Genomic DNA, 21,243 nt, shown 5'->3' on the forward strand with positions numbered 1-21,243 from the left:
TCTTAGTAGAGTTTGTTTCTGGCAATGCAAGTGAACAAATCAGCTCTGTCTGCCTTTTATGTTGCAATAATGTTTTTTGTGTGTGTGTACGGCCCCTAATCCTCTTCATAACATTTAAAAGCTTATTCATAACAAAGAACAGCTTCTTTATTTCGTAACACCGGAGTTAATAACAAAAGGCTCAAAACATTTAAACTAATGTAACTATATTTTGATTGGATCATTTGGAACTGTTGTTCATTTCATCACATCAGTTGAAGTCTAAATCGATCTGATGAAGTGCTTGGCAGCCGTGCACATCCAAACTTTGCTATGCATTCCTTACAAGTGAGCTCTTGACTTGGATCTTGACTGTTTGTGACACATCCGGCCGGTGTCCCACGTGATGATTCATACCCCATAGCCTGATGTGTTGTCTCTTTCTTTTTCCAGGTTTAAGAAATGAGCTCGGCCTGTCCTCTCTGATGCACTCGATCTGAGGGCCGTCCTGGTGGATTTGCCCCCCGTCCCAGCGGAGCTAGCAGCAGACCCGCTCCACGGCCAACATGCTGATCAAGGAGTATCGCATCCCCATGCCCATGAGCGTCGAGGAGTATCGCATCGCTCAGCTCTACATGATTCAGGTTTGCCATTGTCCCCAGTGACACATTTGAATCTCATGTTAAAATGCAGAGTATGACTCATTCTTGTGTCGTTCAGAAAGCCATGCGCCGATATTTTTTTACAGAACAGGAGAACTTTAATATTGTTTTTTTTTCCATGGAATTTTCTAAATCTGAGAGCTTTGTATAACAAATTCAGGTTTGTTTGTTTAAGGGAAACGTGATCTTAAGCTTCAGTCTTTTCCTCTCAAAAGCTTTTGGATGAGATGAGTATTATTCAAATGCACTATTTATGTTTTGCTCTTTATTGGAGGTTGGCAGCTACGTTCTGTAATTGCATGAAGTTCTCCTGTTGTGTTCCACAGACAAAAACAACACGGGTTTGGAACGACATGATGTTAAAAATGTCAGATTTTTATTAAAAGTGTGTAACACAGAAGATGTGACTCACAGTCTGCGTGTTTGGGGTTTCCTTTCTGAAGCGTGCCGTACTCTCAGGGTCAGATTTACTGAAAGCTACACATGCGTTTGAATCATTCAACGCACGCGTGCATTTTGTGGAGCAAAGTTGATGACTGAGTACGTCAGCTAATCCCGTGCTATTTTTGGTGGAGCGCAACAGTTTCACACATACTAAATATTTCAGTAAATCTGACTGTGGTCCCCTGAGAAAGAATGTCAAAGAGGTTTTGGGTGTTGAGGCAGGAAACATCTTACGAGTTGGTACAACCGCCAATGAGATGACGGAAAACGCTGACAGCTGACAACAAGTGAAAATCAATAGACATCTGCGATGTGCTGTTAATGTAGATGTTATGTTGTCTGTATGTCTTCAAGTTCTGGGTGGTTATGCTATTTTACTTGATGATATTAGAGGAAACTGCTGCAGCTTTACAAAATCAAGTGACAAGTGTAAATTAAAAGACGTTCAGTAATTATTGTGATTATTTTTTAGGCCAGTTTTGGCTTTATTTGACCGAAAGTATGTAAAGAGAACACGGGAAAATACAGGCAGTCCTTCCAGAAAAATGGGGAGTTTTTTGTGATTGTTGCAGGCAAAAATGCTTGATCTTGTGCCACGTTTTTCTTAAAAAAAAAAAAATTATGGAATATGCGGGATAGTTATGCAATTTTATGCAATGAAATTGCGTGAGAACTTGCAAACATTTCGAGAACTTGCAAAAACTGCGGGAACTCACATCACTTCATAACGTTCCCATGGCAACAGGGGACATGACTGCATACGGGACGGCAAGCTGCGATCTGGGGTTGCTGAAAGCGCATCTGCGCCATATTTCGAGGCACTGCCCACTATACCATTGGCTCCGACTGACGTTCTGTGAATTTCAAGATGAGATAATAAATTATAAAAAATAATTGTCATACATTGCAGCATACAGTATGTGAAGTAGGGGTGACCCCGAATAGTCGAATATTCGATGCTTCAATAGTAGGGGTGTGACGAGACACTTAATCCACGAGACGAGATGAAACACGAGATTGGGTTCACGAGAACGAGACGAGACAATATTTTTACACTTTTTAAGAAATCCTCAATGATAAAATGAATGAATAAGAAACTGAAATCACGTCATTTTTAAAAGTTTTAACTAAACAAGGACCATCTCTAACAATTATTTTGCTAACTGATAATGAAGTAATTTGTTATTTGGGGTAATAAAAATAGACCCAAGTGAGCAGTAGCCTTTAAAATGACATAATAACGAAGATGCAATAATAAATTGTTCAAATAAAGTATTAAAACCAAGTTACATTAGACAACATTACATTAACAAACACATTAAATTTGTGTCCTATAAATAGAAAGCATTATGTATGTTATATAACAAATGCCTGCAGGGGGCGATAGAGGACTCGTCTCGCGGACGCTATCTTCACTTTCACTTTAGACGGAGAGAAACGCTTATTTTTAGCCAAACAATGTTTAAACCCATTTGAATATTTAATATATGTTCATTTCTTTACAATAGAAATGATACAGCCATTGTCATTTTTGAGCAAGAACATGCAGACATTAAATCATGAACTCTGAGTGAGGGTTTAATCTGCTGAGACTTCACATCTGACACTGATCAACAGACAAACACAACGCGTTCACAAACGAACATTATTGGAAACCCAAACAAAAAAGCAAACGCAGTAAAAGACAAATATAATGCATGCACAGTAAATGCATGCAGGCTGCATACGTCATCAAGGTTTATTTCAGTTAATTATCTGAGCATTACATTCGCATGTCGTGAGCATATTACAAGTTGCGATTAACTAAATAATTAGTAAACTTTATAATTGTTAATATTCTCTAATAATACAGTCTTTATGAAGTAAATGCAGTTTAAAAATGCAACCTCTGAAGGATGCAGTCTTTTATTTGAGAAATGGCCAGCATTTCACCTTTACAAGAAATCTCGCGAAACTCATTTAATCTTGCGAGATCTCGTCGCACCCCTATTCAATAGGACTGCCAATTTCAGTCGAATCGTCGCAGATGTGTTATAAAATGAGGATCATTCAGTTTTGGCTATATAAGGGTGCACATTATCTAATTTCATATACAACAGCTTTCTCCCAATATATTATTATACAGCCTATCATGATAATGCTATGCAAATAATATATAAAACATTTTTGATGTGCATGAATAAATCCAACAACCTCCGATACAGGACAACATGTCCATATCGGAAGATGTTTCTACAGGTTAATAAACCATTGCGAAGCAGTTGTCTTTTTGTTTCTGCAGTTAAAAAGACAAAGTTGGCAATTTTGGCTATACTTTCGTTATTTTAATAATTTCTTTATTTTATTAATAGATCACTCAGGGACAGGGTTATCTGATTTAAATATTTGTGACTTGTGTTTTTATCCCTGCACTTTTTGTACACATTTGTTTTGCACTTTACTTGAATACTGACCTTTATTGTGGTTTTTATTTATTATAAAGTTTTATTAAAATTTAAGTCTGTAAATTTTGGATTGGTCTTCGTTGTATCGATGTTGCGCTGTTGCGTGCTGGCACATGCAATTTAGTCGAATGCGCTAGGTGCTCTGCATGTCATATTTAAGATCATATTTAGGAGTTCATCAAGCTAAACATGAAAAACAAATTTTTTTGACAGGTATAAGTTTTATTTAAAACAGGGTGGTTACCTTGTCAAAAGTTGAGCTGGGTAAGCTGTTTCAGAAATTTCGGTAATGACAAGAAAAATATCTGCACTGAACTTATATTTATGCCTCAGACGATTGTCTCTCTTGTGATTTTAATAGTATGGTCAGTGTTTACTTTTAAATGATTGAAAAAAGATTCCTGAAACAAATATAATTTACTATTATAATTTACAGTAACAATCTAAAATGTAGTTTTTTTGTTCATGACTAATTTGACGCGCTAAATCTAAATATTTTATAAAATCGTTGAACTGTAGCAAAGGCGGGATCACATTTGTTATTTTTTTAGGTTAAGTTAAAGAAAATGTTTTTTTTTGTTATATTTTTCTGTGATGATTTGCACATCGTGGCTTTAAAATGTTATGATAAATTATTTAACGAATGAAATGATTTAACTTAAAAAAGATAAAAATGCATCAGAGGTTTCGTCTTTGTTCATCACTTGAAAGGCGGTTTTGGTCACTTTATCTGAAAGTTGTGTGCTGCTTGTGAAAGAAAATAAAAGTTAACCGTTTGTTGAACTGGTCTGGTCCCCCTGCTAACTAATGCAAACACATATAGATGTTCAACTATCAGTCGACTATAGGCAAGATTCAACAATTCTGATATGAATATTTAAATCCTTAGACAAGGATACTCCTTAATATGTGGAGCATTGGGTTAGGATGCTATCTTAGAAAGCAGCTCCCTACATAGTCAGCAAAACTAGACACAATATTTTAAAACCGAATAAATGTCTGTATTTAGTCAAATGCTTTTTGAGTTTTGCATTAAAGCTAATAAATGAACACAATTCCAGTGCGTTCAGAGAGATCTCGCAAACTTGAGATGAACATGCGGTCGCAGCTGTAACCGAGCCATTGGAAGTGAAGATGAAGGGTTTCGCCCACGTTCTCGGTTTTCTCCGAATGCTCTTGTAAAGTTAATTAGTACTCTGTCAACACAGCTGTCTTTCAGTGATGTTGTCAGCGTGGTATTAAACATCTGACCACCGTGGACAGCTGAGATGTAACGTCCGATTGCGACACGCATGCTAAATATAAACACGTGTGCTGTCAGGTTTGGCCTAAGCAATGTTGACTAAAAGATTCGAAATCCTGTGGGAACGAGAAGCCTCGTGAGCAGATTTCTGAAAGCGTGAGTCATCAGATGTCCGTATGACTGACGGTGCAGACGCAGAGATTCGAAAACAATCAACACGTTAGCATGCTAACCTTGCATAAGGTTTTTTAACACCTTCGTTTCGAGCCCAGATTTTTTGAAGCACCATCTGCAGACGTGCCATCGCAGCATTTGCCTAATGAGCATGCCGAGGGCCTGAATACAGTTTGGCTCGCTCAAGCATCGACAAAATGACCTCACTAGTGTAGTGTTAAACCGGCAGGTGTGCGTTTGTGTCCCGATTCTACATTAGTCGTACCCATTAGCATCATGTCACAAAGCACAACTGTGGTCAGAAAGCAGATGTTCAGTGTTGGTGGAAAATAAAAGCATCTCGGTCGGTATCAGCGCTGGTTTTTTGTTTGTGTATGACGCATCACAGATGAGTTATGCGTTGTGTGTGTGTTTTGCGAGTTAAGATTGTGTTGTTGAGTGTTTTACATGAAGGAAATTGTTTAGTAATTGATCTATCAAACGTAATTTTCTTTGGCAAGCTAAATCAATACATAAGCATGATTCTGAATACCGCAGTTGTTTTAAATGCACTTTTAATGCATTTTTATTTGGCCATTAAGTTTGGGCTAGAATTGCGAGTTTAAATACGTGTCACACTGTTTGTTTATGAATCGATTCCTTTGCAATCATCCCTGTGTGCCATGTTTCATAAATAAAAAATTTTAGGTTAAAGTTTCTTTGCATGTAAATGTTGTTTTTATATACAGTCGAATCAAATTTGCTGCAAGTACGTAAAATCATTCAAATATTTTTTTTATTTAGTGAGAAACTGCTCGGGGATGCATTGAAATTATTGTATGTTTTCAACATTTCGGCTATCGGGCAATTTCGTAGCCAATGCACTTTGCATATTGTCAGAAAGGTTATTTTTGGCAACATCGCATGCTGAAGAAACTCGGCCCGCCGCAGGAATTTCTAAAGCTGCCGTCACAACGACATCACACATCCGTATCCCTCAATCTCCTCTTTTCTTTTTCTTCCCCCTTCGGTAAGACCCCCTCCTCTGCAGCGTCACAGCTTAGCTCCGGTTGCCGTGGTTACCAGTGACATCAGCCGGAGCGTGGCGCTCGCTGCAGTCATTTGTTTGCAGTGTGAGAGGGGAGATGGAGGAAGAGGTCATGATGATGCAAGCCTGTTGCCAGGGCAACTTCACTCCCGTGATTTCTGTTATCCACAGATGGGCAGTGAAGGTGCAGCGTGCCGAGGTTAAACCTCTCACATGATCCGGACCCATCCGTATCCATATAGGGCTGAGTTTGTTTGTCATGCATCATTTAAAGATGATAAATTAAGAATGCAGCCGAGTATTGGCAAATCCCGGGTGGTAAAAAATATTTGCATGCTCCTTATAGGGCCTTTTAATTTTTAAGTCCATGTGAAATGGGTAATAAACTTTAGCTTCAGTTAGTCACAGTAGCCACACTTTATATGCCAAGCATTTTGTCACACCTCCGCTATTATGAGCCTGGCAATGCATGCTGTCTTATCCATCTTTATTTAGTTTATATTACTGTATTTTGGACATAAATGCTGAGTGGAGTTCTGCATAACATACCGTACGTTTTTTACCATCTGATCTGTGTCCTTTGTATTTAAAAATAAAATAAAACGTTAGTACTGAATTTACTTTTCAAATGCACAAAGTAGAGATTTTATTCAACCAAAACCAGGCTGAGTTAGAAATTAATTATAAAAAATAAAAATTTTCCTATCTTCTAAAGACTTTTCTTTTATTATTAGATTAGTATAATACCGAGCCCCTAAGGTGACAATGGAGTAAAAAAATGTAAAGTTTAGTTTCATGTGCTCTTGCGAAACCTCCATGGGCCGAATTTTTATTTACGTTTAGTTTTGCGTGCTCACGTGAAACTTTTGCGTGCGCACGTGAAAGCGATAGTTTCACGTGCGCATGCCAAAGTTTCACGTGAGCATGCGAAACTAAATGCAATAGTTTCACGTGCGCACAGAAAACTAAACTTTATTAAATTTTTGCTCCATGTCCCCTTAAGGGGCTCCGTAGTATAATTATAGCTGTTGCGTAATGTGTTATAACATTTGCAAAAGCAATATTACACACCAAACACGAATTCAATGATTTGCGCGAGTAGATTACATAGAAATTCAATAAAAAACAGTGAATAGATGCAAACTCGCGCGGGGTGAATTGGGGGCGCCTTTGCCACAAAAACACACACTATTTGCCTCAAACGCGTCTTTGCGTAAGTTGAAAATGTTCAACTCCAGCGAAAAAATTTTGAATGACGGAAACTTAAATTCCCCGAGTAATCTAGAGCGAGGAACGCAATGCTTTGCGTTTGGTGTGTACATAGCATCTGCGTCACACTTTATTTTATGGTATCACTGTTACAGTGTAATTATACATTTAAGTACTAAGTAATAATCATTTACAACATGTACTCACTATAGGGTTGGGGTTAGGATTAGGGTTTGGTTGAGGGTTAGTTGCATGTAATTATGCATAATTAACTGTTATTACTATAATAATTACATGTAGCATGTGTAACAAAGACACCGTAAAATAAAGTGTTACCGACATCTGTTTTCTGAAACTTGAATTTCAGTCTTTTCCTGATACAAAGTTATCATATGGCTTTAGAAAACAGGATGTATTATTTTTTATACATTATTATATTTTTTTCAATTATGAATGGAAGCAATCTGGATTTTATGTTATTTGTGTATGTGACCCTGGACCACAAAACCAGTCTTACAAGTAAGTGGCAGGGGTTTATTATCTAGCAAAAGCCAACAATACATTGTACAAGTCAAAATTATAGATTTTTTTATGCCAATAATCATTAGGATATGAAGTATCCATGAAGATTTTGTAAATTTTCTACCATAAATATATTAAAAATGTATTTATGATTAGTTATGTGTTGTTAAGCACTTTATTTGGACAACTTTAATTCTCAGTATTTAGATGTTTTGCTCCCTCACATTCCAGATTTTCAAATAGTTGTTTCCCCGCCAAATATCATCTCATCCTAACAAACCATATATCAATGGACAGCTTATTTATTCCACTTTCAGGTGATGCATACATCTCAATTTCAAAATTTCCCTTATGACTGATTTTCCAGGGTCACATGTGTATTTTTGTTATGTATACGTATGTTCCACAGAAATCATGCATCTTTAAAATATCTTAATTTTATAGTCTTTATTCTCATCACATATACTTGTGCACTGTCTTATCAGTCAAAGAAATGTAGATATAAAATGCTGCTAAATAAACAACATTTTAACCATTAAAGATGAAACTGGACCGGGTTACTCATTGGAGCTGCTATCATATTCAGTCCAGTGTGAGGATGGGTATTGTTGTAAATGATTGATCGTGTCTGGAGCTGGGCTGTGTCTGGATGGAGGAGATTTGTTGAATTGTGTTTTGAAATGAGAGTATTGATGTGCTGTGTTTGTGAGTCTGGCACAGACGTCCTGACTGGGTGCGATGTGACAAATTTCCAGGATCATTAAATGTTTCTGTTGTGAATTACTGCTTTAAGTCTGTCAGTATTGGAGTGCTTGGTTTAATATTGCTCATAGTCAGGGTTGGAGATTTGAACAAACCTGAGTATTAAACATAAATATAAGAGTCTCCTGCATTGTGCAGTTATTTCCGACTCAACAACAAAACCTAAAAGAAATCCCAGAGAGATAGTGTAGTATGTAACTTTTGACAGTTGTCCTATTCATTTTGCATAGTACATTTTTCATGTTATTTATAGTCTATGCAGAGTCTATGGTTTAATTTGAGTATGTATATCGATCAATAGACTGACTAGCTGACAGACAGACTGATAGAAAGACAGACTGATGGATACATAGGCAGACACACAAACAGACAGACTGAAAGATGGAAACACAAACAGATAGGGAGACTGACTGACTCATAGACAGACAGACAGACAGACTGACATATAGACATACAGACTGGTAGATAGATAAACAGACAGACAGGCGGAAAGACGGCCGGCCGGACAGATGGACAGACTGAAAGATGAAAAGACAGACTGACAGATAGATAGATATACAGTCAGACAGACAGATGGACAGATGGATTAACTGGCGGGCGGACAGACAGACACAGTTTGAAAGATAGACGGACAGACAGACAGACAGATGATGGATAGATGGACAGACAGACAGAAAGACTGACTTATTGACAGACAGACAGTCGGATAGATAGATGGATAGAAGGATGGATAGACAGACAGACAGACAGACAAAGACAGTCGGACAGACAGACAGACAGAAACAGATGACAGATGGACTGACAGACGGATAGATAGACAGACATTCACACAGACAGACACAGACAGATAGATAGATAGGCAGACAGACAGACAGACAGACAGACAGACAGATGGACAGGCAAACTGACAGGTGATGGATAGACGGACAGACAGACAGACAGACAGACGGACAGACAAACAGAAAGAAAGACTGACTTACTGACAGACAGACAGTCGGATAGATAGATAGATAGATTTACAGACAGACAGACAGATAGATAGACCGATGGATGGACGGACGGACGGACGGACAGATAGATAGATAGATAGACAGACATTCACACAGAAAGACACAGACAGATAGACATACAGACTGACAGAAAGATAGATAGACAGACAGACAGATGGACGGATGGATGAACTGGCGGACAAACAGACAGATGGACAGACAAACAGACGGATGATGGATAGACGGACATACACACAGACAGACAGACAGACAGACTGACTTACTGACAGACAGACAGTTGGATAGATAGATGGACGGACGGAAGCAAAGACTAACAGACAGAGACAGAGAAAGACTGCTTGACTTACAAACGAACTGAAAGACAGCTGATGGACAGATAGACAGACATGCATACACAGACAGACAAACTGATTGACTTACTGACAGACAGATGGACAGACAGACAGACAAACACATAGACAGACTGATTGACAGATAGACAGACAGAGTTAGTTGGATAGATAGAATGATGGATAGACTGATATATAGAAGGATGAATAGACTGACAGACAGACATATAGACAGACATACATACACACATACAGACAAACTGACTGACTGACTTACTGACAGACAGTTGAAAACAGACGGACAGACAGACAGACAGACATATAAAAATATATATACTGCCAGATGGTTTATAACTTAAACTGTATTTATATACAAACTGTATAGTTTTTGACTTCATATTTTATTTTCTGTAGTATATTATATACAAAGTCATTTTTGTGTGCGTGCCATGTAGCAAAAATAGGTTGAGAAGTGTTGATGCAATAAAGTATCAATCTGATATAAAGAATACAAATATAATTGAAACACCATGAGTGTATGTACGTGCGTGTGCGTGTGTGCGTGTGTGTGTGTGTGTGTGTGTGTGTGTGTGTGTGTGTGTGTGTGTGTGTGCGTGTGTGTGCGTGTGTGTGTGTGTACAGTAAGTCATTGAGGTCCTGATGTCATCCATCAACCTCATAATTAATTGCTAGTGCTTTCACACTGGGCGGATGAGCAAAAACAGACCCTGCAGCCCAGTGTTCACCGTCTCTGTCGCCTGTTCCTTCTCCCGCCTGACATTTATCTGTCTGTCTACACTTTCTGTCACCTCCAGCTGTCGACACCTCGCCTCTCTCATATTTAGACCAGAGGACGCGATTGCACCGCTGCGATCCGCTCTGTCAGCCTGTGGTGTCCGACTCGAAACAGCCAAACTGATCCAGGCGCATAAGATGAAAGAATGCAGCTTGTGTGTTAAAAGTGACTGTGAATTCAAGTTCATTTGGCCAAACATAACAGGATGTTAAATTAGAATGACAGGAAGCCGTTTATTGAATTGCAATTCTAAGAAATTCAGGGTGGTCACTTTATATTTCCTAAAATGGGTTTTAAAATGATTGAACTTTTACCTTCGTTTAGAAATGTCAAAATAATTAACACAGCCTTATAAAACATTTACATTTGTCATGCAGACTCACCCCAACACTGCTTTATATCATGTTGCTTTCAAATAACTTTATAAAATAATCACATCAATATGTGGGGTACATTAAAGCATTCCTGTAAAGCGGTGTAAAATTTAAAAAAATTGTTACTAACTGCACTTACAACTGTTATGAATTCCTTTCGATTTTAAGTCCAAGTTCATTTTAAGTCTTTCTTAAGTTCACCTCGATTCAAATTGAATTCGGATTCAAAAGTCAAATCTGAACGGTGCACTATGACCTGACGTCAGACCTGACTGAGCGTTTTAGTGATGCTGTGGCAGAAGAAGAGAGAGATGCTGTGGTTTTTCTCTGACATTGAGAGAGGCACGGCCGCTATTCCCCTGGTGGCACAGATCTGGGTTTTTACAACGGAAATGCATTACTCATCACATATATGGTGATCGAAGATGTATTAAAAAACGCTGAGACCAAGAGCATTTGTGAGGCGTCTCGGCCGTGAGACTCTTTAGCCTTTTGCTGACTGTTATATTCCTCATGTGGGCAGCTGACAGATATTTCTGGTGCTTGTGTTTCCTCGTGTCGATGCTCTCAGCCAATAGATAATAGATCATCAAATACCCATCAAACATGCTGATCTAGAACCCGTATTTGTTTTGTAATACCTCTGAGCATTACTTCTGATGCTGCAATAAATCGTTTTGTGTTAAAGGGGACATATCATGAAAATCTGACTTTTCCATGTTTAAGTGCTATAATTGAGTCCGCAGTGCTTCTATCAATCTAGAAAATGTGAAAAGGAACAACCCAGTAAACATTTTCTGCAAATATGTGAAAAAATAGGTCATTGAAATTTGTGATGTCAAAAGGGGATCTTATTATAATAATACCAACCCTTAATCTGCACTATCCAACCACGACACGCCATTTAGTGCAGAGAGAAAGAGAAAATAATTGACAGCACAATTGAGTTTCACTTTCAACGAACCACCATTATGGCAATCAGTGAGTGCATTAACATGCACAGAATAAGTGGATAACAATTAGAAATCTGCTTATTATAGAAACCGGTTTTCATGCGTTTACATGCAAATCAATAAACCGGCTATGCAGAAAACAGCATTTATATGGGATTTGGAGATTTTTCAGGTGTCTCGTAGGCATTACGTCACCGCCTACAGTAACATAGTTGTTCAAAAAGCATATTGTTGTATGTAACAGTCCCTTCAGAAAAATGTGATTATGCGATCGCATGATTCAATGCATAATCAGCCAAAGTCTGCGTATTTATGCGGCGGCCGCATTTTTTAAATACACTGCACATTCGCCGCATAAATTGCAGATATCTGCACACAACATATGCAGGGCTTGCATGATTTTATAATCAAAGTATTTTCCTAGCAAAAAGTCACGCAAATCTTAGCAGAAAGGTGAAAAAATTTTGCATTTACTTCACATAAGCGCAGCCATGTCCCCTGTTGCCATGGGAACGTTATAAAGTGATGTAATTTATTACGCGACATGAACATCAATGAAAAGCCAAAAAAGCTGCAAACAGTTTTTGCAAGTTCCCACCGTTTTTGCAAGTTAAGTTCCCCGCCGTTTTTGCAAGTTAAGTTCCCCGCCGTTTTTGCAAGTTAAGTTCCCCGCCGTTTTTGCAAGTTAAGTTCCCCGCCGTTTTTGCAAGTTAAGTTCCCCGCCGTTTTTGCAAGTTAAGTTCCCCGCCGTTTTTGCAAGTTAAGTTCCCCGCCGTTTTTGCAAGTTAAGTTCCCCGCCGTTTTTGCAAGTTAAGTTCCCCGCCGTTTTTGCAAGTTAAGTTCCCCGCCGTTTTTGCAAGTTAAGTTCCCCGCCGTTTTTGCAAGTCAAGTTCCCCGCCGTTTTTGCAAGTCAAGTTCCCCGCCGTTTTTGCAAGTCAAGTTCCCCGCCGTTTTTGCAAGTCAAGTTCCCCGCCGTTTTTGCAAGTCAAGTTCCCCGCCGTTTTTGCAAGTCAAGTTCCCCGCCGTTTTTGCAAGTCAAGTTCCCCGCCGTTTTTGCAAGTCAAGTTCCCCGCCGTTTTTGCAAGTCAAGTTCCCCGCCGTTTTTGCAAGTCAAGTTCCCCGCCGTTTTTGCAAGTCAAGTTCCCCGCCGTTTTTGCAAGTCAAGTTCCCCGCCGTTTTTGCAAGTCAAGTTCCCCGCCGTTTTTGCAAGTCAAGTTCCCCGCCGTTTTTGCAAGTCAAGTTCCCCGCCGTTTTTGCAAGTCAAGTTCCCCGCCGTTTTTGCAAGTCAAGTTCCCCGCCGTTTTTGCAAGTCAAGTTCCCCGCCGTTTTTGCAAGTCAAGTTCCCCGCCGTTTTTGCAAGTCAAGTTCCCCGCCGTTTTTGCAAGTCAAGTTCCCCGCCGTTTTTGCAAGTCAAGTTCCCCGCCGTTTTTGCAAGTCAAGTTCCCCGCCGTTTTTGCAAGTCAAGTTCCCCGCCGTTTTTGCAAGTCAAGTTCCCCGCCGTTTTTGCAAGTCAAGTTCCCCGCCGTTTTTGCAAGTCAAGTTCCCCGCCGTTTTTGCAAGTCAAGTTCCCCGCCGTTTTTGCAAGTCAAGTTCCCCGCCGTTTTTGCAAGTCAAGTTCCCCGCCGTTTTTGCAAGTCAAGTTCCCCGCCGTTTTTGCAAGTCAAGTTCCCCGCCGTTTTTGCAAGTCAAGTTCCCCGCCGTTTTTGCAAGTCAAGTTCCCCGCCGTTTTTGCAAGTCAAGTTCCCCGCCGTTTTTGCAAGTCAAGTTCCCCGCCGTTTTTGCAAGTCAAGTTCCCGTCGTTTTTGCAAGTTCCTGGAATTTCATTGCATGAAATTGCATAAATATTCAGCATATTCCATTGCATTTTTTTTAGAAAACGTGTCGCAAGATCAAGGATTTTTGCTGCAAAAATCACAAAAAAACTCAGGGTTTTTCTGGAAGGACTAATATAAGCTATACTGTGTGTGCATGAACAAAACTGAGAAAGCCGGTTAAGGTGTTTGCATGCAACGTGAAAGCGGGGTAATGAACTAAAAACTTACCTTTGGTGATTGGTTTTTGCTTTCCACAGTTATTAAGCATTATCTGCGTAAGACTGCATGTAAATGCACTCAGTGTTTGCATTTCTTCAGCTTATTTGCATTTAAAAAAAACACACCCAAAAACGGCACATTTTTGCTCACACCTTCAAAGTGTCAATTTTAACATATTATAACAAAATTATCTATATGGCATTTTGAGCTTAAACTTATGTACTCTGGGGATACCAAAGGTTTTTTTGACATCTTAAAAAAGTCAAATGTCCCCTTTAAAATATTTTTTTCGAATGTTTGTTGAAACATCCTATTGCGTCCCTACAATAAATCAAGTACTTTTGTAAGTCGTGTGCTTTTGTAAAAGCATCTTATAAATCCTTAAATGTTCTTTAAACTAAGAGTAAAAAGCATTAAAGATGCAGTCCATTTTGTCATTATTTGGCTTTGGTGCGGTAATTCATGCTAAATTTGATAACTACAATCAATAATCGCAGTGAATAATCGACATAACTTTAACATTAATAATGAACCAGAAGATCCATCTCAACTGTGTGGCCGTCTGCTGACATCTACAGTAATACCACCACACTTTCTGTACCCTTGCGTTTGCATTAACTGACCCTGCTGACATCTCATGAGACCACCCGGACGTCAGGAAAACTGTCTGACTTTCTGCTGGCACAAACTTTCTCTTAATGGAGGTCTTAAGTAACATTGTCTGCTTTTAATCTCTCAGCTATCATCTCGCTAATGCAGAGTCACGGCTGATGGGATCTACATCGCCTTCTGTCCTGCGAGAGCGCCGGTCCTGCCCTGCCCTGTCATCAGGAGCTTTATTCAAACACAGAGGCCACATTACAATTATACAATTAGATCCACATCAGTGGCAATTACTTTAAACGGAAACTGAAAAAATGATAATGTACGGTTACTCCACACCTGACATTTAAGCCAAATGTCAGAGAATGCACAAAATACCGAAATATCACAAATGGGTGATTCTCACGAAATCCAGATTTAGAAGGTGTCCAGCATCAGAATTTTTAAAAAGCCAATTTTTTTGCACATATAAGATTAAGGTCTGAACTATAGCCATTATTTTTTGAGGATTTAAAAATATTTCTTATAGAATTATTTACATTTTTTAGATTATCATTATCAAAAATTATCATTACCGCAACATGATATTACATTAAATATATGCATTTACAAACTCATGTTTCGGTAATGAGAACTAAAAAGTTGTCTAGGTACTATGACAAACAAAATTTTAACTTTTATCTGGAGAGAAAAAATATGAACTGCTTACCTGGTAGCCATCTCGAGTGTCACAGTCAATTATGTCTCTTACAACAAATTTTTTTTTTAAATGTTAGTTCCTTGAGGGCTTAAACAATGATTGAAAATTGTTGCGGAGGATGAGAACATTGGTCTTGGACACATTTATATTCCTTATTATTGTCTCTACATTTACCAATGATCACCAAATACCACATGTTTCTTTACTGTTTATAGTATAACATGCACTGAAGCTTTTTATTTTTTTAGATTTTTGAATTATAAATATTTCCATGTCAAAGAACCCAAATCCAGTCATGGTCATGTTGCATAATGAAAATTTTCCTCTTAAATGTGGAATAAAACAACAAAATTGATTTGTATGATGTCATTTTGAAATCATGTTCAAAATATTTCATGACATCTCATAAGTCTATTTTCGCAAGAATCACCCAAATGTGCACATGGCAATATGCAAATACCAATGGTTCGCAATTATTAACTTTTTTAATTCTCCAAGTTATGCATGTATTTTAAGTCTATACATTTTAGTCTGATGTGGACAGTAGAGAGATTATGTGATGTGTGGAAGATGATAAAGAATATTTTATATAATAAAGTTATAATTTTCATTATATATTAATATAGTTTGCATTGATTGTACAATCTTAAAGCATTAGCATATCGGACACCGGCAAGAATTGCGAAAGTTTAGTATACCGAATGTCCCCTTTAATATTGTGCACCCCTAGTCGAAATTGTTATTTTTGGCTGTTCCTTATGTTTGACAGTGAGTGCCAATTAAAACGACAGGACCAAGTTTATGGCCTATTTCATACCAAACCAACATTACTAAAGGCGCGCCCACTATTAATTTGTGGGTCGTTTCATAACCTGTGGGTAAGGTTAAAATACGTAGGCCTACTTAGAAACGTAACTTGTGTGATGTCCCCAAACCTTTGGCTTTCGCCACTAGCCACAACAACAAAACAAACAGAAATTAAAGTTGGAAATTTATAAATAGATGCTGCTTTGTAAATGTTGAAAATGTTTATAATTATCTTGTTATTAATATGACCACACTGGTTTTTATGTTCTTAAGCGTATGTTGCTGCCCGTTTACAAGGCGATGTAATCTAATGGCTGTTTCCAAGCACTTTTGGGCTGAAATAAATCCTGTTTTCATTTACATTACAATGCCTAGTATATCTATTAAATGGTTGGAGGGCGGGGCGCTTTGTACAAATAGATACAGTGATGCAGGACGGGCTGGGGTGGACCAAGTTATTTCATAAAAACGGGACCCGCGGGTTGGAAAAATCCCCGACACTTGCATCATTAGCGCCCTCCTTTCCTAAGGCCAAAAACTACTTTACCAGTCATTCTTTCTCGATGATGTCATAAGTTGCCATGGTGATGGCCACTGGATATTGCCAGCTGCCATAAAATGACCTTGCCAGGCAGGGTGCATTTAATGGCATGTGCTGCTCTGAATGGCACAGTGGGTCTTCTAGACGTCATAGCTCAGCAGCGTTGCCAGAACCGTACCTAATTTTATACAATACCAATCGCAGAGCTTTGTGCCAATGTCTCTCGGATGGGTGAATTGATATGAATAGCACTGTTGTTGTCAGTTTTAGTTGGTAATAATAGAGCAGGTTTTGGTGTTGTATCACTGACAGGTTCATATCAAATGAATTAAATCAGTTGGCATCCAGAATTAGCTTATTAAATATTAATGCATTTTGCTAATAATACATTTTGCTTTCAGGCTACCTATACAGTGTCAGTGGTTTAAACATTTAACTATACGTTTAACCAGAACCTTCAACTAATCGTCAGAGTACCTGACCCTTATAGTTGTAGTTTACCGTTGACCTTCTTGTCCCTGCAGAAAAAGAGTCGTGAGGAGAGTGAAGGCGAGGGCAGCGGGGTGGAGATACTGGAAAATCGACCATATATAGACGGGCCAGGCGGTTCAGGTCAGTACACCCATAAAGTCTACCACATCGGCCAGCACATCCCTAGCTGGTTCCGGTCCATCTTGCCAAAAGCTGCTCTTCGTGTGGAGGAGGAGTCCTGGAATGCCTACCCATACACCCGCACGCGGTAAGTGACCATATATCAGACTTAAAAATCTGACACGTGCCTTATTGCTTTGGTTTATAAGGTTGGTGTGAAATAAAAAAATTATAGGGGGGTCCCCTAGCTAAGCCTCCCCGTCATTATAGGATCGCAGTGAATTTTACAAAGTAAGATGTGATCCTGGATCAACATTTTAATCAAAGAAACCCAAATTATCTTTAACTCAAATCTTAAAAATGTTTACCCCTCAAATTAGTGTAAAATAATAATTTGAGATTTTTTTTTTTAAATGCCCAAACCCGATCCTAAATCTAACAATCTGTCAATTGCTCCATAATACTGTGTGAGACAGAAATCTTTTGGATTAGTTTATTGTGCGAAATTGGGACAAATAATGGACAGTATCACTGTGTGGAAGTGCAGCACGAGAATTTTAAATTCATTTAGTATTTTAATATTAACAAAAAATATTTTTGTGCTTTATAGGGGGTACGGGACCACCCCAGCCCCCCCTCAATTCAAGCACTGTGCTTAATACATTGGTGCAAATAATACATTATTTACAAGTTATAGACGGTTTCATCGGACGCACGTGATACACGTCTGGATCCGAACCTTACTTCCGGTTTCATTTTTTTAATGGTCTGACTAGTTACTAAACTGATCTCTTGAATGAATGCCTCGTCGAAAATAACAAATGTTTTGGTTTCCTAGGTAATCTATGTGTTGTTTTTTTGCTTGTTATATAAATAAACTATGTTTAAAGAACTTTGTTGTTATTTATTCTTAGCGGAGTTTACCGGAAGTTACGTGCGGACCGCGACAGCCGCTTGTTTATGTTGTTACTGCTGAAACGGTCTATATAATGTATACCTTATAATGCACTGTAAGTCCCTTTGGATAAAAGCGTCTGCCAAATGCATAAATAAAAAAAACCTCTAAAAATGCTTGATGTCATGAATGCTCTAATAAACCTCCATTAAGAGCCATTGTGATATTGTGACATTGACATGCTGATATGACGTCAACACCAGTCTCTTCTTGCATGTCCTACAGCTACACATGTCCTTTTGTCGAAAAGTTTTCCATCGATATCGAGACATTCTACAGACCGGACACGGGAACCCAAAATGACGTCTTCAGCATGTCTTCTGCCGAGAAGAGACAACGGGACATAGGTACGGTTACACCAGCTTCATGCCTATGTGTGTTTGTCACACAATCTGTGTATAAATGCAATGCCACTTCTTTTTAGTTTAAGTTATAATCGTCATTGCATTTGAAGGGATGTCAAACATGGGTCATGGTTCAAGATGGGTAAAGATGCGAGTGATCACACTACACAACACCCTTAATAATGAACCTTAAATTCTATCCATCTTATTTTTTTTATGTTGTATTAGTCTAAAGAAGAGCAAACACTTGATACAAATGCAAAACCGCAGCATCTGATATGGGGGGTGCTATCGCGCTGAGCACTGCTGCTCATTGGTTTGCTCTGACAGAACCACACACACTTCCAGACAGGAAGTGTTCTTGAGTCACGCCTCTCTGTTTAACATGCAGACAGTATGCTGACATAGTTGGCATAGTATTATGGTGCAGCTGGGTAACGTGTTGTGGCACAGGACCCCATTGCATTCTGGGAGAGGTACTGGAGACGGCATGATCCGAACATGTAAAGACGCAAGCAATGCAAGGGAAGCGCCCTGTACATGTTGTTACATAACTCTAATCCAGGCTGAAGCCGTATCTTCATTATTGTACAACAGAGACACCTAGAGGACATGTGCTGATGTTGCAAGCAGCAACCAAACACCAGAAACAGATCTGTCAAATGTGTGTTGTTGAAGAGCTACAAAGTTGTGAAGATAGGTTAGTGATTTGAATTAGGAAATGTTACGTATGAATTATAAATTATTTTAATCATTAAATAAATTGTTATTTACTTAACTTAAAACGTGTCCTAACTATATACAAGGAGCTCAGATGCAAAAGCTGCTAAGGGCCACACTGCTAAAAATAATTTTCAAGAAAAAAATCTTAGTATTTTTGTCTTGTTTTCAGTGAAAATATATAAAAATTCTTAAATTAAGATGCTTTTTCTTGAAACGACCCAAGAAAATAAATCTAGTTTTTAGACCAAAAATATCAAATTTAAATGATTTTGTGCATAAAACAAGCAAAAAATCTGCCAATGGGGTAAGCAAATTTTTCTTGAATTTTTCTTACATTTAGTGTTTAAAATTTTTTTTTTAAATTATTGCTTACCCCATATGGCAGATTTTTTGCATGTTTTATGCAAAAAATCATTTAAATTTGATATTTTTGGTCTAAAAACTACATTTTCTTGGGTTGTTTTGCTCATCAAGAAAAATCATCTTAATTTAAGAATTTTTTGATATTTTTACTAAAACCATAATAATACTAAGAAAATTTTTTTCTTGAAAATAATTTTTTGCAGTGCACCTTCATCAAAAACTAGATGATATTTACCGCAATTTTCTCAGCACGTATTATACATTTATCAACTTTTGCTTCAAATCCGCTTAATCCCGGCCTCACTTCATTCAGAAATACCGTTTTGTTGGCAGAATCCATTAAGAGTCTGATAAAAAATGCTAATTTACGAATAAACATGTCAGACGCACTTAGAAAGTTTTGCATTTGAGCTCTTCATATATTAAAAATAAGGTGTATATAAAAGGTGCGTTGCTTTAAGTAGTCAGTTATTACTAGTAAACTAGTTCTAGTAAATCTCCCAAGTCTTATGTTCAGATAACAAAATCAGAGACATATCACATTTACTGCATTGGAAAAAGCAATCGGTTCACACGGGAATTCGCATTTATTATACATTGTGACGAATTCGTACAATGTGAAGCATACATAAACGTACGGTTATTAGAAAAAAGCAATGATGAAACACCACCGTAAACCCAAGGATGATACACCACCGTAAACCCAATGTAACAGTGGCGAAAGCAAATCCGTATGAATTAGCCACTTTTCGTGAAATACATTTGAATTGCCTCGAGATTGTGTCGGAAAAATAATTTTTCCACGTTATCACTTTCAGAAGGTTATAAAAGGTCTCGGTGATAAATGTATTTGTTTTTCATTAAATGATTCAGTAAAAACCCGTTCACCATTCGTGCCTTGTTCCCCCAAAACTCTAATCACTAATAGAAACGAGTGACTTTCGCAGATCCCATAGACATCGTGAAAGATTTCATCGCTCCACACGAGTACCTGGCAGAGGAAGACCCTAAACTCTACAAGTCGGTGAAAACCCAGCGGGGTCCCCTGAGTGACGACTGGATCGACGAAATCAACACCAACCCAGGCAACATGCCCGTCATGTGTGCGTATAAGCTGTGCAAAGTGGAGTTTCGTTACTGGGGGATGCAATCAAAGATCGAACGCTTTATTCATGATGTGGGTAAGTGCAAACATTTGTGTATTTATTTAGTTGCTTACAGTTGACGTGCTGTTCTGATATAGTAAGTTTTTATTTCAGTAGCCCTTACCGTATCAATATTATTTACTCGGAAAGAGTAATGGGGGAAATTTGTCTCTCCTGTAATTCCATATAAACCATGTTATCTGCTACATGTTTGCATGTTTTGTGGCCCGTATCATTGAGCGTTGGTGGGCAGCAGGTGTCAAGCTCTCTGTCAGGAACACAAGCTCTTAAACATTAACCTGCACTTAATGAGAGAGAGAGAGACTGATGCGGTGAAACCCAGCCTCTTCCAGACAGAATTCATTTCCTCCTCATGCGCCCCCACGCTCGCCGCTTAATCTGTTTCATTACTTTGATATCAGGTTGCTTATTGGCTTTTTTCTCCCATCGTTTACGAGAGGTCTAATGCTGTTCCTCATTTACTAAACTCTTTCCTTTCTTTGGCCGATA

General features: G+C 38.4%; 1 protein-coding gene across 8 annotated transcripts in view; it reads left to right on the top strand.

Annotated features, from left to right (window-relative positions):
- Window positions 1-21,243, top strand: part of pitpnm2 (phosphatidylinositol transfer protein, membrane-associated 2) — a 70,637-nt gene that overhangs the window by 23,017 nt on the left and 26,377 nt on the right. For all 8 annotated transcript variants that reach the window (XM_065262599.2, XM_065262639.2, XM_065262623.2 and 5 more), the window contains exons 2-5: window positions 433-623; window positions 17,137-17,351; window positions 18,384-18,505; window positions 20,536-20,769. In XM_065262599.2, the coding sequence (XP_065118671.1) occupies window positions 546-623; window positions 17,137-17,351; window positions 18,384-18,505; window positions 20,536-20,769 (649 nt within the window). In that variant the 5' untranslated portion in view covers window positions 433-545. The remainder of the gene's footprint in view (window positions 1-432; window positions 624-17,136; window positions 17,352-18,383; window positions 18,506-20,535; window positions 20,770-21,243) is intronic.

Source organism: Paramisgurnus dabryanus, chromosome 10 (assembly GCF_030506205.2).
Source record: "Paramisgurnus dabryanus chromosome 10, PD_genome_1.1, whole genome shotgun sequence".
Taxonomy (NCBI): Eukaryota; Metazoa; Chordata; class Actinopteri; order Cypriniformes; family Cobitidae; genus Paramisgurnus; species Paramisgurnus dabryanus.